The sequence below is a fragment of the Dicentrarchus labrax genome, unplaced genomic scaffold (assembly GCF_905237075.1).
Source record: "Dicentrarchus labrax unplaced genomic scaffold, dlabrax2021, whole genome shotgun sequence".
In the NCBI taxonomy this organism is placed as follows: Eukaryota; Metazoa; Chordata; class Actinopteri; family Moronidae; genus Dicentrarchus; species Dicentrarchus labrax.
The window spans coordinates 142,704-155,434 of NW_026136716.1; the positions used below are offsets into that span (position 1 = coordinate 142,704).

Here is a 12,731-nt window from a genome sequence, read left to right on the forward strand (position 1 = left end):
CTGTCTCTGTTTGTGTGTGGACGTGGTCTCTTTCCTCACTCTGGCTCCTGGTTCAACTGTCACTGCACACCAGCCTGCCTTCAAGCAATCCCCACAGTGAAGAACTAGACCTCAGCATTCACTGTCAGTCCCTGCCAGATCATAGTTCCTGTCACATGTACTACACTTCCTGTTCACAAGTTTATTTGGTATCAGCCTGGTTAGTTTCTTTTTTGTTTGCCTGCCTGCCCCTGAGACTTAAAGGGACACTTCACCCATTTGCATTAAGCTTTGTATCATTAGAACCCCAGTCATATTTTTGAATGGTCATGCATCATTCCCTCATTTTCCCTGGAGAGGGGAGAAATAAGGATTTTAGTGTTGCACTTCCTGCTTCCAATGATGTAAAAATCGTCATTTTGTGTGATTGGAAGCAGGAAGTCTCATATCTGTGTAGAGGGAGTGAGACTACAAACACTACTTCCTCATTTTTCCAGGGGGTGGGACCCACTCACGCTACAGACCTATTACAGATCAGTGGGTGGGTCTTCACCTGCAGAAACAAAAAGATATAACCGCCATCTTGTTTGGAAGCTAAGCGAACAGGCGCTATCGAGTATGGCAGAAGGTAACGTTAATCAATCTGATATGGAAGAAGAGGATTTCGAAAGTGTGATGCTCGAGTCAGATGTTTTTCGTGGCTACCTTTATGAGCCACAATATAGCGAAGAGCAGCTGAGGCTGATGGAGGAACAGGAGGCGGCTGAGGCCGCTGCAGCTGAGGCAGTGGACCAGCCTGTCGTGGACGCGGAGCCCGGACTGGCTCGAGCTGGGGCGGACTGGTGGTGCCGGTGCTCTCGCTGTGCGCCCACGGACACAGAGATAGAGTCCATCTGCTGCAAAGAATTCCAAAGATGCCAGTTTCTTCTGGACAAAATTTCTGCATCAGATGAGGACATGGACGTTTGTGTTGTCAACCATCCAAGTTTCGCACCGCATATGGACAGCGGCTTCCTGGAGACATATTTCAGAATCCCAAAGGTCAACTGGAAACGACAGCCAAAGCCTGCAGGGACAAACGGATGTCTGACTGTAAAGTGAGTGTTTCTATTTTCTTTCTTATAACAGCGTGGCATGTAATGTTATGTATTGTCACGTTAGCACTAGCAAGCTGACCCATTCAGCTAGCCACTTGCTAGCAACGTCAGCCAACTGAACTACCTTCTTTACTGCACAAACAGCTTGCAGTTGCATTGCTAACTACTGTGGCACGCTACACGCAAAGACCATGCATCGCTAATTGTGTGCTCAATGTCTTGCAGACAATATCGCCTAACAGCCTACCGACACTTTCTGGAATGGGTCCTGCAAGGCGAGAGATTGGGTCGAGGCCATTGTGTCGTTTTACCCGCTTGTGTGGTGCAGGCAATCCGACATAAATATCCAGCTCCAGATGGCCAGTACTGTGGGCACCAAGAACTTGAGGACGCTCAGGAGGAACTGTAACTATAATAAGAGGAGAACGCTGAATAAACTGTTATCCATCACACCCTCTCCATCACACAGTGGTCAGACGAAGGGACAGATACAGGAAATCTTTCCTGCCACATGCCATCACACTGTACAATAACAGCTAAAACTCTGGTCATAATAATACAGTCTCCAAGCACCTTATATTTTTAATTTGCACTACAATTATACTGCTTATTTATAAAAAAAAATGTATATTGCTTTTTTGATATGTCTAGGTTGTTCTCTTTACTTATTGTGTTGTTACTGTGTGTAAAGCTGCTGCTACACTGCAATTTCCCAGCTTGGTATCAATAAAGTATATCTATCCATCTGTCTTTGTTAACATATTTATTTTTGTTGTTGATATATTTCTTTAAATAAATGGTTCACATTCACGTTGTTGTAGTCCTTGGTAGTGTTGCTCCAAGTGTATATTATAGAAATAGTTATTGGACGACCAACATTTCATAAGTGGAGCTAATAAACTACTGTTGCCTGACATGACAATAGATAGCAAAATAATGGTCATACCTACATCATTTTGTATTCTTATTTAGCAAGTCCAAATTGCATTATAAGTTAGAAGTGCAAAACCATTTACCTCCTTCCAAGTTTATAATGTTGGACTTTGGTGTAGACAGAAAGGTTTAGGTTTGCAGGATTGAATAAGTTTTGTTTTATTCACAAATGAAAGATTTGTTTCATGGGTAGACAAGAAATTAAAATAACTAAATTTATATATATATATATATATATATATACACACACACACACACACACACACACACACACACACACACACACACACACACACACACACACAGACAGTAGTGGCAGAATATAAAAAGGCACAGCTGGTGTTGTCCAAGAAGCGCAGTGAGAGAGATGGAGATGGAGTTGGGTTCTATGTGAAGAGGTCTCAGAAGCGGCTTTTGAACAATGCTTTGGCAGTCTCTTTTGATGGTTTTGGTACAGGGGCATTGTTGGGTGGCAATGCAGGTTGTGGCAGGGCGAGTGAGGAGGTTGGGGTTTTGAACTTGATGTTCGGGTTGCGTCTACTTTCCAGGACCCTCTCAATTAGGTCTCCGACAAACTGCATTGTGTGTGGTGTGAAGACTTTTTTCAATATCCATTGCTTGGACTTTTTGCAGTACACCTGTTTGAATCGTGCTTCTCCCGTAAATGACAAGGAATATAATAACACATAAAACATAAATGACGACTTGATTGTAGTAGACTTCTCTCCCCAATAAATATATTACACCTTTCAGCAAAGTATGCCAATTCAGTTAGCTGTTAACATTGTAATTTTGGTTATTATATTATTCGAAGAGCACATGGTAACAAACCTGTCACTGTGGTGGCTTGCTTCCTTTTCACAGTGTTTTCATTGTGGTCGAGGATGGCAAGGTGGCACCTCTCCCTCATTCCATAGTATGAGAAGGTCGGCCGCTTGGGGAGGTATTTCAGCAGAGCACTATCAAAGTTCTCCAGTGGCCCTGTGTGCAATTACATAGAGGATGGATAGGACTAATTAAAACATGTTCATTAGGATATAGAAAAATATGCAAGAGTAAAAGTGCATCTATTCTCACCAGTATGTTTGAAGAGTGCGATCTGGTTGAGGTCTTTCAAGAGCCTTTCGTTTAGGACCAGAGACGACAGGGCCTGCAATGCCACTGAGTCCTTGTCAATCCACATCCGCATCCTCTGGTCCTGGGGGGTAAGAGGAGGATGATCACACCGATGCTGTTTTCCGTCATCATCTCTCCACTCGTGTTCACTGCAAACATGGTGTGTAATGGATTTCCAACAGTTTTGCAGTGCCTTTGTGAAAGAAAAGTGTTTCAATAATACTAATGCTAAAAAGCACACATCAGATAGAACCTTTATTGCAGCTTTTGATTCCTTACCTCTATGTCCCCCTTACTTGTGGCACAGCTATACCACATGTGGCTATACCACATGTGGTTTACGACAGACCTGTGAAAGTTACTGAAATGAGTAATTTCCAACCTTGTAAACCAATGGAACTTCTGCAAGATTACAAACCAACACTGACCTGGTCCATGCAAGAAGGATTGCAGTGTCTTTTTTTTCCCCTTCGTCAGTATTTTATTCCAGAAACCTGTGGTCGTAAATGCATCACAATTTTGGTAAAACACCAACGTTTTCCATTTATTTCTGTATTGTCCCCATTAACCCCGTCAGAGCCATTTATATCCACCTTTTAGTTTAGGTTTATTTAGCTATTATTTATTTTACCCACATGGTGGTCTATTGCACAGGGTGTGGCATGTCACTGGAATTTAGGTAGAACTACAGGTGTGGTGATCAATTTGGCTGAACACCCACTCCACCGACAGCTCACTACAGCAATTTATTTGTCAGCATACCAGCAATGTAATGTAAGAAAAATAGGAAAGGTTTTCTATTTCTTCTGGCTTGATACAGTGGTTTATTCCAATGTAAAATGGTAGAAAGGTTGGTCTCCATGTAAATTGATTTGGCCCTTACAGCCAAACTGGTCTGATACCCTTTTGTTCAACTATGTACATGATAATTGAGTTACCCTGAAGGTGTCAGGGTAACTCAATTATCACACCTCACCTGGTGCCAAAGCTTTGATGCCCTCAGCCAGTGTAGACGTGTGGATTGTTTGTTGTTTTGTTGAATGAAAAAAAATCGCACCTCTACAATGGCTGGGTTCATCAAAGCTGCACAGATTTGGGAGGGGGTGAGAAGTGACACAATGAGGTGTCAATGGGGGGTAGGTCCTGAAAAGTGTGGAGAGTTGCATTTGTGTGAAGAGAAGAATGGCAAAAAATACATACCTTTGGCTGTGTGCCAGATGTCAAATTCGTGCTGGATATTAGGATATTGTTCCCTCATTATCTTCCGTATTGATGAGGAGCGGTCCGTGATCATCACCTCCACCTCAAGGCCCAAGTCCAGAAGCTCTGTCATTCCCCTTCTAAAACCCAGTGGCTCCATGGCTCCAGAGCTAGTGGCCTCTGTAGACTAAAGATTCAAGTTAGATTAGTTTGATGTTATCAAAGTTTTAATGGCAGCAGTAATTTTCCATTATTGTGATTCTGCATGCATTTATATGTATCTTACCTGCACCAGCTCTGTGTAGAGTATCTCCTTTGTATCGTCTAGCATAAACGTGTAGTGACAGTATTTCGCATTGAAACCTGGCGAGTCACATCTGCCATCCCCCGCCAAGTGTGGCCGCTTCCCATCCTCCTGTTCCAAATAAACTCTTGCCAAGACTTCAGTTCTCCTCTCCTCATACAAGTTCTCAATAGCAGGGTGCAAGTACGCCTTCTGGATGGCTTAAAATGTAGTTTGTGCAATCATTTGGACACCCATGGTTTTGCACCAGTCTGACAGTTCTGTGTATGTTCCACCCTTGAACAAAACAGCTGCGGCAGAAAGGAGATTCACCTCCGGCATTCCTCTAACATCAGGTGAAGATGTCCAAGTCCCCGAATGGCCCCCAAGACAAGTCCATTTCACCTTCCTCTGTGCCCCAGTATCAAAAATGTGCTTTGAAGAAATTGGTTTCCCGCACATCTGACAGAATTTGAATAGTGACATGAGGCTAGATTCATTGACAATTAACTTCTTTTCACTCCAGTCTTTTCCACCTTCCTCTTCTGATGATGACGATGTTGTGGGGGTGATGGTTAACTCAAGCTGGTAGCTTTTGTCAGTTACACCAACTTCAATGCTGCTGGCACTCGTATTGAGGTCTCCAGGTGTACTTGGGCATGGTAACTGTAAAATCAAAAAGAGGTTTATTTTCAGTGTTAAATTCCACTAATTTCAATCATACATTAGTTTTAGAATTCCATTAGAGACAATATGCTGTACAAACTTACAAACTGTGCTGCTTGGACAGGGGTAGGTGTCTTGATTGGTGTTGAGGTTAGAAAACGTTGTTCATCATCTTCCGACGACGACGACACCAAAGCAGCAGCAGACACTGTTTCAGTCTGAAATGCCATACGTTCAGTAACGTTAAAAACATTTGCACAACATCAAACTATCAAACGTGAAACAAGGTGGATTTACATTGATACCCAAATTTTAGTGACACCGACACATTAGAACCAAAAGCGAGAAACACATGCGGAAGACGGCAGATTTACTTTGTAAACAGCCAACTTATATACAAGTCATATTTGATGTCCTGCTTTACTGCAGACAACTGTATGTGTGTTTTCAGAAATAGAGTCGAACGAGTCTCTTACCTCCAAGCGAATGCGTTTAGCGCTGCTAGGTGCAGATGTTCCAGGCTGTTTAGCGTCATCTGGAAAGGTAAACACCGACGGAATTGCGGTATCCAAAAGAGCGATTTTCTTCATTCCCAAGACATTGAGTTCGAAGTCTTCGTTTTTGAAACAGAGACTGCAAATCCTCAGGCTTTTTAAGTTTTCCATGGGTGTGTGTTCTGAATACTTCAGGTGGTTTATCACCCTTAGCCACTGTTTGCATCGCTCTATATCTCTCGGTAGGTGATGGAAATTTACTTCTTTCCCATTCCATGTTCCGACTGAACATCCCGGTACGATACAATAATTCACCATTTCGAAAGAAATACAAACGAGGAGTAATTCACTGACGAGTTCGCCAACTAACTCTTCACTAGAAATTTGGTGTGAAATGAATGTCAAGCTCCGGTGGTAACTAGCCCATAGAGCTTGCTTTGTAGACGGAAGAGTGACTTCTCTGATAGGCGGATACCTCATAGGTGTTCTGGATTAGTGGGAGTGGCTTGCGGAGCTGTGCATTGTGGGAGTTGTTGTCTTCCATACAAATGCACTCTAAACTCACTTTCTCTCTTTTCTCGGTCAAATAGGCACCAAATTCGAAATTTATGTTACATTTCGACAACATATATAACCCACTTTCAATAAAGATAAATGTTTCCACGGGTGAAATGCTCCTTTAAACCTGTTTGCCCTTTTCACCCACTCAAACTCATCAGTCAGCTTCCATCCATGGATTTACTCTACCAAGCCTCTATGTGGAGTCCTTCCCCCTCACTTCAGCTGAAAACTCCAGCCAGCCACCATCTCACCCAGTGTTTACAACAATTGTCTTCACCTTAACTGCTTGTCCAGTGTCTGCAGTTAAAAACATGAGTTTTCACATCTCTCTCTATCTGAGAGGAGACAAACACACTCAACTGAAATACTGAAGGAGAATTAAAGGAGGCGAGTTAAGGGAAGCACTCAGTCCCTCTCCTTTCTCTGGAGCCTTTACACATTTATTCTCTCTCTCTCTCTCTCTCTCTCTCTGCAGCAAATATGAACCAATCAGCAGCAAGCAGAGGTGCATCATGTGACCTCTGTCACCGTTATTCACAAAAACCGGAGCAGTGATACGGTGATGACACTGCAATGAAACACACAGAGTAGTTTTGTGCTTTCTTGTCTCACAGGTTCTCATAGATCCTGGTGGTTCCTGCTGACATGGTCCTGCCTGACCCCAACTACCAATATTACTGATATTATTATTATCACTATTCAGCATTCCCCATAGTTGAGGCTATTATTGTTGCATTAAAGATGTGTTTAATAACACACCTGTCACATCTATTAGAAAAAAATACTTTGAATCAGGGAGGAAAGTCATACTTTACAACATCCACCATGTTTCCATATTTTCTGTTGAAAATACAAATCAGACAGTAATTCAATCAATTCAGTCATAACTACAGCTAAAGTCATAACTAGCTACAGTCATAACCACAGCTACAGTAGTAACTACAGCTACAGTCATAACTAGCTACAGTCATAACCACAGCTACAGTAGTAACTACAGCTACAGTCATAACTAGCTACAGTAACAACCACAGCTACAGTCATAACCACAGCTACAGTAGTAACTACAGCTATAGTCATAACTAGCTACAGTCATAACTAGCTACAGTAACAACCACAGCTACAGTAGTAACTACAGCTAGTCATAACTAGCTACAGTAACAACCACAGCTACAGTAGTAACTACAGCTATAGTCATAACTAGCTACAGTCATGACTAGCTACAGTAACAACCATAGCTACAGTCATAACTAGCTACAGTCATAACCACAGCTACAGTAGTAACTACAGCTACAGTCATAACTAGCTACAGTCATACACACAGCTAGTCATAACCACAGCTACAGTCATTACTACAGCTACAGTCACAACCACAGCTACAGTCATAACCACAGCTACAGTCATAGCTGCAGCTACAGTCATAACCACAGCTAAAGTAATAACTAGCTACAATAATAACTACAGGTCCAATCGTAAGTACAGCTTACTGTGTTTGACTTATCATGGCACAATACAAGACAATAGTAAATGTAGAATACAATAAAATACATTAGAATACTATAAAAGAGAACAGAATACAGTAGAAGACAATAAAAGACGGTAGGATGGATCTGTTGAAGTAAAGAGAGGAAAGAAGAGGAGACTGACACTCAGGTGACTTGTGTTGTTTATGTTGATGGTTTGATTTCTATACAAAAACAGTTGGCACAGTTCAGTTCACCTGACTGCTTTTACATTCAGCCTTCAGACAAAAAAACACAAGGTCCCATGACCTTCCTCATGGCTCCTCTCATTTTGTGATCAAACTTTAAATGTATCATTCGAGTGCAGCTGTTAAACTACATTTCCCACAATGCATCCAGCGTAACAGCCATCTTAAAGCTGTGTATTAAGGTAACAATGATGACCAGTCAATAACTACCCCCATGTGATAAATCAATAAATAGATAAATAAACGCCTTCCTGCAGCACTAACACATTAAGCTTTCTTCAACTATGCAACTAAACAAAATAAGGCTGGAGATCGTATGTAAGGTTGCCACGGCAACTCCTCTACATCCATGATGGTACAATCAGGAGATACTGTTGGTTTGGATTGACAGCATGCAGTTAAAGTGAGCTAGTGTCCACGTTTCAGTCTCTCTTCAGCAGGTGGTCAAAGGTCACGATCAATCTGACTGTTGGTCAGACGTCTGACTGCTCGTGAGTCGCCATGGTAACAGCGTTAAAGCTGCAGGTGCAGCTGCTTTACATTCAGACCTCAGCGGGTCGACAGCTGCTGGCGAGTCTCATTAACAAATACTGTAGTCTCCTCTCTCTTTTCTTTTTTCATCTCTTAACGATCCAGTTCATCAATCCTGTTTCCTCCATCATTCTCTTTCTCCTCCTCTTTCTCCTGCCTCTCCTTAATTCTCTGTCTCTCCTCCTCCTCCTCCCTTTCCCTCTCTGCCTTTTCTTTCTCCATCTTCTCTCTCTCCTTCTCTTTTTCTTTCACTCTCTCCCTCTCTCCTCCCTGGTTCTTCAGGTCCTGAAACACCTCGGTGAAGAAGTGTGGGTCGGCATTGATTCGCAGCATATCCGTGCTCAGCCGGTCGATCAGCTCCAGCGCTCTCTCCCAGAATGCATCACGGCTGGACTCCACCAGGAAAGGTTTGAGGGGATACGAGATCTCATTGCCCAGGTAGGAGTAGCCCAGGTAGAGACAGGTGAGGAAGGTGGCGTGGAGCTCCTGCTCTGAAGACATGTCCTCATCCACAGCCTCCCTGCACAGCAGGTACACGAAGACCAGACTGGCAGGACTGATGAAGCACTGGTCCTGCAGGCGGAGAGGAAGAGTATTACTACAGAGAGAACGGCTACTGCTAACAAAGAGTACTGTAAAGCACTGTTTTACATTTGTATTGTATTCAACCTTAATATCAGGATTCATCTGGAGATCACACACACAACCACTGACCTGCCAGCCCTGAACCAGCAGTGCTCTGTCTACATTTCGGAACCACAGGACGATCTGATTGGACGACAGCTCCTTCAGTTTGACACAACGTCGACACAGAAAGTCAGAGAGACAGCGAAGGAGCTCACCTGTAGAGGCCTTGAGAGGAGACAGAGAGAGAGAGAGAGCAGTGAACAACTGAAGGAGAACTCATTGGTTTGGGATTCTCTATGAACGATACAGAATGTTTACGACTATTCCAACGTTCGCTTCCTTTCTTTGATTTCTGACTTTGTTCTGTGTAATGTGAGTGTTTGTGTCTACAGTTGGACATATGAACAGACACACTGGGGTCAACATGGACTTGTATACAGAAAACTTGATTCTGGCCACAGGATCGTTGCTCATACATACAAATATATACTGTATATATAAAACCTTGCTAAAAAATCCACCCAAGCAACAAGATGTACATAAATAAGAGTGTTCAGTATACTATGGATCTGAGGAAGACTGCCTTCAAGAACACTGACACAAGAGAATTGTGTAAAAGTGTGTAAAAGTGTGTAAAAACGGATTTTAAAAGCAACAATATTAAAACCTGATGAGACCTAACTGGATGACTGAGGACTGTCACCCACTTGGAAAGCATTAGTGGCAGATAATGAGGCTACTGTACAAACATGGTGGTTCAACATGGCGGACTGTGCCAGAAGAGGACCCACAAATGTCTCATTGTAAGGAAACAAACACACAACAATGCTTATATTCAGCTGATTGAACACAAATAAAAACAAACCTATAGATATCATATTAATATTCATTTATATTAGTCACATCTTCAGTCAGCTAATGATTGGAAGTGTCTCATTTAACTGACATGTTGTGAATGTCTGAGGAGAAAATGTATTTTATGTCTAAACAATAATAAAGAATAATATTTGTGAAAGGTTCTCCAAGGTCTTGTTCATGGTGGGAACTGTTGGGTCTGTGTAAATAATGTTAAACGAGTTTGATATTAATGTCTGACAGTATTTTATTAATGATTAATAAAATGTATAATACAGTTAGATATTAATAATGTCCTGTACTAACTTTTATTTGTATTAATGATTCATAAGATGTATAGCACAGTTAGATATTAATAATCTCTGACAGTATTTTATTAATGAATAATAAAATGTATAATACAGTTAAATATGAATAATGTCCTGTATTATTATTAGCTCATATTGTATCCCATGTGCCTCACACGCACTGACCTGCACCACCACCCTCCGTGGGGAGATGATCAGGTCCGGCCTATCCTGGTTCTGGTTTTGGTTCTGGGTGTGTTCCGGTACGGTGGGTACGGGTACCGGGATGGGTCCGTGTCTATGTCCAGTCTTCAGCGCTCTGTGGCGGCTGTCGGTGGCCGCCTGCTCCCGCTGCACGTGCCCGGGCTCGGACACCGCGGGCTTCACCTTCTTCCCGCCCTTCCTCTTAGCTCGCGCGGCCACGAGACGTTTCTTCCAGCTGAGCGCGTGCAGCAGCACCGGGTGCCGCTTCTTCTTCTTCTTCGTCTTCTTCTCGTCCTTCTCCTCTTCCTCCTCGCGGGGCTCCAGCGGCTTCTGCACTGCGAGCTCCGCGAGCTTCTCCGGCCCACGAGCCGCAGCTTTCCGCGAGCCCGGAGAAAGAGATAGCACCGTTCCCATGACGACAACCGGACCGACCGGCGCGAGGCTTTCTGCAGCAGCGGAGGAGCTGTCTGTCTCTCTGTCTGTCTGTCTGTCTGTCTGTCTGTCTCTCTGTTCAAATGTTCAAATTTAAAAATCTATCAGGACAAAACAGAAATCTGTCTGCAGCTCCATCACTGCTCCACCTGTCTGTCTCCACCTGTCTGTCTCCACCTGTCTCTCTCTCTCTCTCTCTCTCTCTCTCTCTCTCTGACGCAGCCCGGAGCCCTGAATCAGAGGGGGCGGGGCTCCTGCAGAGACTGTCCGCAGTGCTGAAATAATAATAATCATTCTTATTCTAATCATTATTATTATTGTCATTATTATTATTGTCATTATAACTATAATTCTTATTATAATCATTATTATTATCATTATCAAGAATTATCATTATTACTATTCTTAATTTTCTTCTTATTATTGTTGAAGGAGCCAAATATTAAAAAGGAAAGTAATAGATAGATAGATAGATAGATAGATAGATAGATAGATAGATAGATAGATAGATAGATACTTTATTTATCCCGAGGGAAATTCAAGTATCCAGTAGCATACAAAATACAAAACATACATTAAACATACATTAGACTAAAATTAAAATCCCTAACCTTAAGAATAGAATTAAAAATAAAATAGAAGATAAAATATAAAGTATTATATATATAGATATATATATATAATATATAAAATTAACAGTAGCTACAATAAACGGTGCAAACAGTTAACAGTGCAAATGGAAGTAAAACAGTGTAAATGGAAATTGCCCACTGTGTTCAACCGCAGCACTGCGCCCCCTGTGCTCCCTGTGGTCAACCACAGCACTTCGCCCCCTGTGCCCACTGTGGTCAACTGCACCACTGTGCCCCCTGTGCCCACTATGGTCAACTGCACCACTGTGCCCCCTGTGCCCACTGTGGTCAACTGCACCACTGTGCCCCCTGTGCCCACTATGGTCAACTGCACCACTGTGCCCCCTGTGCCCCCTGTGGTCAAAAGCAGCACTGTGCCCACTGTGGTCAACCACAGCACTTCGCCCCCTGTGCCCACTATGGTCAACTGCACCACTGTGCCCCCTGTGCCCCCTGTGGTCAACTGCAGCACTGTGCCCACTGTGGTCACTGATCAACAGGAAATGCAAACTTTGGATGAACCTACAGTAACTCAAACTTTGTGATTGTTAAAGATATATGGCTTAATGGACTTAATGGAAGCTATAAATGTTGTTAATATTCTTATTTTCATTATTATTGTCATTATTATTATTATTATTATTATTATTATTATTATTATCAGAAGCACTGTCACCCTTACAACAGAATCAATGAAGCAAAGTTCTGCTGCCTACACTACCCACAATGCATTACTTCCTCTGACAGTTGTCTGGCCTGTGTCTGTGAAACACTGTCTGACTCTGGATCAGGTCTTATACACAATGAAATCAAATAGTTTTAGAGTCCAACATACAAGAGAAAGAGGTTCTACATGGAAACAGTGAGGGCCCGATGGGGAGGGTAGACACAATGACTGGTTAGGACCCCCACATGTTGCAGCAGGGTTAGGCTTAGGCAGCTGCATACTGAAATTCAGTGTGAGGCTTTAGTTTGAAAACATTTGGTGGTGTGGGGACAAGGAGGCAAGATGATATGTTGCAATGTGGGGAAGTGAAGGATGGAGGGTTGCTTACAAAATGTGGAGCACAACGCTGCAGAACAGACCAAAGCTGGTGGAAATAAAGAGGATCTAGAGTTCCCCCAG

General features: G+C 42.7%; 2 protein-coding genes across 2 annotated transcripts; both read right to left on the minus strand.

The window, feature by feature from the left end:
• Nucleotides 1–313: 313 nt before the first annotated feature.
• On the minus strand, nucleotides 314–6,782 carry LOC127378937 (uncharacterized). The gene is made up of 10 exons (XM_051428320.1): nucleotides 5,751–6,782; nucleotides 5,379–5,492; nucleotides 4,612–5,274; nucleotides 4,326–4,512; nucleotides 3,405–3,619; nucleotides 3,087–3,318; nucleotides 2,841–2,990; nucleotides 958–1,045; nucleotides 685–839; nucleotides 314–330 (listed from the first exon to the last, which is right to left on the minus strand). The coding sequence occupies exons 3-10, from the start codon at nucleotides 4,654–4,656 to the stop codon at nucleotides 314–316; spliced, it is 1,089 nt and encodes a 362-aa protein (XP_051284280.1). The 5' UTR covers nucleotides 4,657–5,274; nucleotides 5,379–5,492; nucleotides 5,751–6,782.
• Nucleotides 6,783–7,980: 1,198 nt separating this feature from the next.
• Nucleotides 7,981–11,294, minus strand: LOC127378322 (cyclin-dependent kinase 5 activator 1-like). The gene is made up of 3 exons (XM_051426939.1): nucleotides 10,524–11,294; nucleotides 9,283–9,420; nucleotides 7,981–9,141 (listed from the first exon to the last, which is right to left on the minus strand). The coding sequence occupies exons 1-3, from the start codon at nucleotides 10,953–10,955 to the stop codon at nucleotides 8,662–8,664; spliced, it is 1,050 nt and encodes a 349-aa protein (XP_051282899.1). The 5' UTR covers nucleotides 10,956–11,294; the 3' UTR covers nucleotides 7,981–8,661.
• Between the last annotated feature and the right edge of the window lie 1,437 nt (nucleotides 11,295–12,731).

Excerpts from the sequence above, each read along its gene's own strand:
- LOC127378937 (XM_051428320.1), bottom strand. The coding sequence starts at position 4,656 with ATGCTAGACGATACAAAGGAGATACTCTACACAGAGCTGGTGCAG. Across the intron at positions 3,620-4,325 it reads CATCTGGCACACAGCCAAAG|GTTTCTGGAATAAAATACTG; the intron begins GTATGTATTTTT and ends TTACGACCACAG. Across the intron at positions 840-957 it reads TGCGGTGCGAAACTTGGATG|CGAGAGCACCGGCACCACCA; the intron begins GTTGACAACACA and ends GTGGGCGCACAG.
- LOC127378322 (XM_051426939.1), bottom strand. The coding sequence starts at position 10,955 with ATGGGAACGGTGCTATCTCTTTCTCCGGGCTCGCGGAAAGCTGCGGCT. Across the intron at positions 9,421-10,523 it reads CACGGAGGGTGGTGGTGCAG|GCCTCTACAGGTGAGCTCCT; the intron begins GTCAGTGCGTGT and ends TCTCCTCTCAAG. Across the intron at positions 9,142-9,282 it reads TGCTGGTTCAGGGCTGGCAG|GACCAGTGCTTCATCAGTCC; the intron begins GTCAGTGGTTGT and ends CTCCGCCTGCAG.